The sequence below is a fragment of the Hippocampus comes genome, unplaced genomic scaffold (genome assembly GCF_001891065.2).
Source record: "Hippocampus comes isolate QL1 unplaced genomic scaffold, H_comes_QL1_v1.1 scaffold9, whole genome shotgun sequence".
Lineage (NCBI taxonomy): Eukaryota > Metazoa > Chordata > Actinopteri > Syngnathiformes > Syngnathidae > Hippocampus > Hippocampus comes.
In genome coordinates this window covers 948,931-953,972 of record NW_017805275.1, presented here as the reverse complement: position 1 = coordinate 953,972, position 5,042 = coordinate 948,931, and the positions used below count along the sequence as shown (strand labels likewise).

Here is a 5,042-nt window from a genome sequence, read left to right as displayed (position 1 = left end):
CGCCACAGTGTGCTCACAGCTTCAGTCTAGGAGAGCCGCACACAGACAATTAGACACGACGAATCGCGGGAGGTTTCGATTGTGTGCAGTTTTGCTCCCGTCTACCCGGGGATCTTTGCAGCTGTTTAACAGCAGAACACCGCAACATGGTAAATGAACATCACAATGGCGTCCTCAAATAATATTTGCATGCCTCAAACATTGCATTCACCTTTAGTGGAAGAACAGCACTGCACATTCCTGTGCTCCCTTGTGTCAGTTTTTAAAATGGTTCTTAACTCCTCTTCTGATATACTGTATTTTTCAGTGATTTCAGAGGGGATGTGAAAAGGGGAATTGTACAAATGAAAAGGATATTTTTGTTTTCATGTTTAGTATTTATTTTGGTAAAATGAGTATTTTGTTAAATTGTTTTGTTAAATTAAGGGAAAAAAAGACAACTACTGTTTAACAAAGTTAAAGTAAAAATTGTCTTATTTCCCTAAAAGGGCTATTTCTATTATTAAGCAGGCACAACTTAACAAAATAAAAGAGTTCCTGTGCCTCAACACAATACCTCTCATTATTTGCTGTGTACTGGCAAAGTGAATAATTGTTATTTTCATGCACCCCATTATTGGTTGGTTGTGAGGAGTGTTGATTTGTATAAGCTTGGCTTAACCATACTAAATGGGCATATAGCCCTGCTCCCCATGACCGCCGTGCATGGGACCGGACCTTGGTCTTATTAAAAAAAATAAAAAAAAAAGTGGACCTACAGCATTTCTAGTTGAGGACCACTGAAATATACATTTGTTCTCTCTTTTTAGTGAGTTCTGCTCCAAAGTCAAGAACTCCATTTATTGCAACATCGACCCTTCGGACTCCAACATGCTCTGGGACCCCGTGTTTATGATGGAGGCTATTGCCAACCCCTCGGCGCACAACTTCAACCACTCCATGGTAGGCAAGATCCTCAACGACAGCCCAGCCAATCGCTACAGCTTTGTGTGCAACGTGCTCATGGACGTGTGTGTGGATCACCGAGACCCGGAGAGGTACTACATTGGAAATTGGGGCTGGGGAGATACAATTGACAGTAAAAAGAGTTGATGATGGAGTCGGAATTGGGATTTTCCCTTCAAAGGGTGAACGATATCGGGATCCTGTGTGCCGAGCTGACGGCGTATTGCCGTTCCCTGAGTGCCGAGTGGCTCGGCATCCTCAAGGCGCTCTGCTGCTCCTCCAACAACGGCAACTGCGGCTTCAATGACCTGCTGTGTAACGTTGACGTACGTTCATATTCACTTAAATAAATGCTGGTTGTCACTGTAAACACGGATCCTCTGAAGTCAAACATAGTGTGTTCCCTGTTACCGGATGATTAGTGGTCTGTACATCTGCCTCATAGTTTTGATGTTTGGGCCTTCCTACGAGAAGTTTTCATGGTCTCGTCGCTATTGTGTGGGTATTGTCCAGGTCCTCCTGCTTGCCCTCATATCCACAAACCATGCATGTTCGATAAATACACGACTCTAAATTGTCCATAACTGTGACTGTGAGTGTGAGTGCTAGTTTGGCTTTGTGTGCTGCAATTGGCTGGCAACCTGTCCAGGGTAAACCCCACATGCTGTATCTCCCAAAGTCAGCTGGGATAGGCGCCAACTCGGCACAGACCCTCAGACAAGTCCAATGGAAAATGGATGGGTTCCACTCTAAAAAGAAATGCTTGAGCTCCTTTTTTGTTTTCTAAAGTTAATATTGCCTTGGCTAGGTTTTAATTGCTCTCTGATTCGTAGGTTTTCTAAATGTTGCACTTCTGTCCCTCAGGTTAGCGATTTGTCCTTTCACGATTCTCTGGCGACCTTTGTGGCCATTCTAATCGCAAGACAGTGTCTTCTCCTGGAAGACCTGGTCCGCTGTGTGGCCATCCCATCCCTCCTCAATGCAGGTAACAAACTCAATTTGCATATTTCCTCAAATAGTGTTTGTCCGACGAATAACCGTAATTTCCGGACTACAAATCGCACTTGATTCGGTGCAAAAGCTAAATTTAGCCATAAAAACGAATTTGTGCATACATCAGTCGCTTGGGACTAAAAACCGCTGGTCTCCACGTTATTAAATGGGTAATATCTATACCTAAACCCCACCGGGACACGATCTCCCTAACACAATAATGCCGAACGCAGATATAGTTACACAGTGTCCCAGAACCTTTCAGAGACTTTTGTTGTCACATGAGGCAAATTGGCAGATGATCTTAGGCCAGAGTTGCACTGCAGAGATGGCTGTTTATTGCACTTGTGCTTTATTTCTTATTAAACTCAAATTTGCTTATTTTGACTCTCAATTCCTCCTTCACACAGCTGTGCACACCCCTAAGCACACACGGTTCTGCGTTTCTGTCTCTCGTTCTCGGTCTCTCTGTCAGCTAGCCAGCGGGCTACTCTATTGTCAATCTATAAATTGTGTTGTTCCTACGGCAAATGGCTGATGAGTATTCATTATGATAGCAGACTCTGACACTTTCATTGCACCATTGTGATATGCTTGGTAATTTCATTGGTCGGATGTACCAAGAATGGCTAAATCTATTGACGGTTTGACGCCCGTCAGTAAAAATCCCAAAATAAACAGTGTCACATTAAAAGCTGCAAGATTCAAAGTTTGGGGGAAAAAAAGTAGCCCCATGTAGTCTGGAAAATACAATAGATCCCCCATCTCAATTAGTCACTGTGTAGTCGTCACCCTGTATAGTATTAAATTGGCATGTGATCACACCACAGTGTTGTGTACGTCCATGTTTTTGTTCCAGTTACGTCCCCAGTTCTTGTCGAGAATGGTTTCACTTAACATGAATTGTAATGTACCAGAAATGTAGTTAAATCTCCCTATAAATAGTCTTTGTTGTTGTTGTTGTTGTTGGTTTTTTTTTTTTTTTTTTTTTTAAAGTAATCTTCATATGCCATACTGCTAGGAGGCAGTGCTGCTTCGATGATGTAGACAGAGAGCCTGGGGTTCGGAGGGAGTTTTGTTGTAAGGAATGTGAAGAGAGCAGTTGCTAAATAAAGAGGTCTTTAGATGAAATACAAAGAGTTCTTTTTCAAGATAACACTCCTGCCTTTTGCATTTGATTTAATAATCTGCCACTATTTTGCAAAACTACTATCTACACTGCATATGGATTCAAGAAACTTTGTCAATTATGCTGTTATGCAATAGAAGTACAGATAATCTGAAAAAAAAATGTCTGTGGGACTGTTTTGACAAATGTTCAGGCAGGCTGCCTCTTACAACAATCACACAGATGTTGAGGAATATACAGAGACTGTTACCTTCAGTAAAATATCCAAATCAGTGAATTGAAAGGCAGTCAACATATTTAATCAAACTATTGTTGTTTTGTTTGATTATACAGCATTGCTGGGTCGCTGATGCACCACTAAATACCAAACATCTCGATATAAAGAATCTGTTCTCAACTCATGGGTGTTTTTTTTTTAAAGACGTAAAAGGTAAAGTGCACCCTAGTGGGAAGCAACATCAAAATATATGAGATTTTATTCTTACCAGAGATGAGAGTGAACTCAACTTGTTTGATGTGGCCATGAAGCTTTGTGCACTTGCCAGAGTACTCCCCGAGACCCCTGTAATTATTTCAATTTTTTTTCTTCTACTCAAGACTCTGATACAATGGTCTATTCAGCCATGCTGTGCTGTTGGCTGCTTTTACAACGCTCCACGATGCAAAATGAACAACCTCAACTCATGACATGTGAACTCCCCTTCTTTTTAGCCTGCAGCGAGCAAGACTCTGAACCAGGAGCGAGACTTACCTGCAGGATTTTGTTGCACCTTTTCAAGACGCCGCAGCGTAACCCTGTGCCCCAAGATGGCATTAAGTCAGGTTATTAAAAAAATATTCTAAACATACGTTCATGTTGTGTTGCAAAAAAAAAACAAACAAACACAACAACGATGCTGTAATAACTTGCAGATAAGTCTTCCGTCGGTATCCGGTCATCATGTGACCGCCATCTCTTGGCGGCGTCTCAGAACAGCATCGTCGTGGGAGCAGTTTTTGCTGTCCTCAAAGCCGTCTTCATGTTAGGTAAAGAAGCGTTCGGGTGGTGGCTTACCAGCACCGGCAATCAAGAATGTAGATTTTACATCAGTCTCGATGTTGCAGGTGATGCTGAGCTAAGGGGTTCCGGACTATCTCACTCAGCTGGCCTTGATGACCTGTCAGAGGGCCGCAACGTCTCCATAGAAACCGCTAGCTTGGATGTGTATGCAAAGTATGTCCTGAAGACCATCTGCCAGCAGGTGAGTGTGTATGCCCAAACCAAAAAAAATGTGTTGTATTGCATTTTTTTGTTAATTTAATTGCTGATGCACTTTGACCAGAGGTGCCCATAATGTCATTTATGACCTACTGGTCGGTCACAAAAAAACTCTCGGGAGCTTTCATGTAGGAGTAGACTCCCCGTTCATCAGTTGTGAAATTTATCACTTGATTGATGTATAAAGCAGCCAGTTACATGCCTGCCGCATGCCTCACCGTGCATGTGCTTACAGCGGTAAATGCTAAAATAGCCGCCAACTACGGTGTATAACGATGTATAATACAGTATAAAGATGTCAATTATAAATACGTGTACATTAGGGTGGTCCATTTTGGAAAAGTTTGTCGGATTCGTCGGGCCGGGTCGGAAATCTTGTCGATACTATGACACAAGGATGTGTGCAAAATTTTATTCCGATCGGATAATTTTATCCCGTCCCGCAGAGCGACCAAAGTTTCCCCTATGGAAAGAATCTTACGGGGCTGAATGGTAGTACGGTTTCTCCCGTACAGTAAGGATTTTGTTTTGCTCAGTTCGCACTTGCAATAATTCAAAGACGGAAGACAGGAACGCATGTATTGCAAAAAAGGCAACCGTGGTTATCCTTCAACACTGGTGAGATTGTTGGTCCATGTTAACTGGTCCATCTGTCTATCTGTCCATCTGTCTATAATGTCCATCAACACTAGTGACACTGTTAGACCGCAAAAAAAA

The 5,042-nt window shown here is 42.4% G+C and overlaps 1 protein-coding gene across 4 annotated transcripts in view; it reads left to right on the top strand.

Moving 5' to 3' along the window:
* Positions 1-5,042, top strand: part of med12 (mediator complex subunit 12) — a 33,108-nt gene that overhangs the window by 13,518 nt on the left and 14,548 nt on the right. For all 4 annotated transcript variants that reach the window (XM_019870009.1, XM_019870010.1, XM_019870008.1 and 1 more), the window contains exons 20-25: positions 810-1,037; positions 1,127-1,271; positions 1,810-1,930; positions 3,779-3,889; positions 3,980-4,093; positions 4,172-4,308. In XM_019870009.1, coding sequence (XP_019725568.1) covers positions 810-1,037; positions 1,127-1,271; positions 1,810-1,930; positions 3,779-3,889; positions 3,980-4,093; positions 4,172-4,308 — 856 coding nt within the window. The remainder of the gene's footprint in view (positions 1-809; positions 1,038-1,126; positions 1,272-1,809; positions 1,931-3,778; positions 3,890-3,979; positions 4,094-4,171; positions 4,309-5,042) is intronic.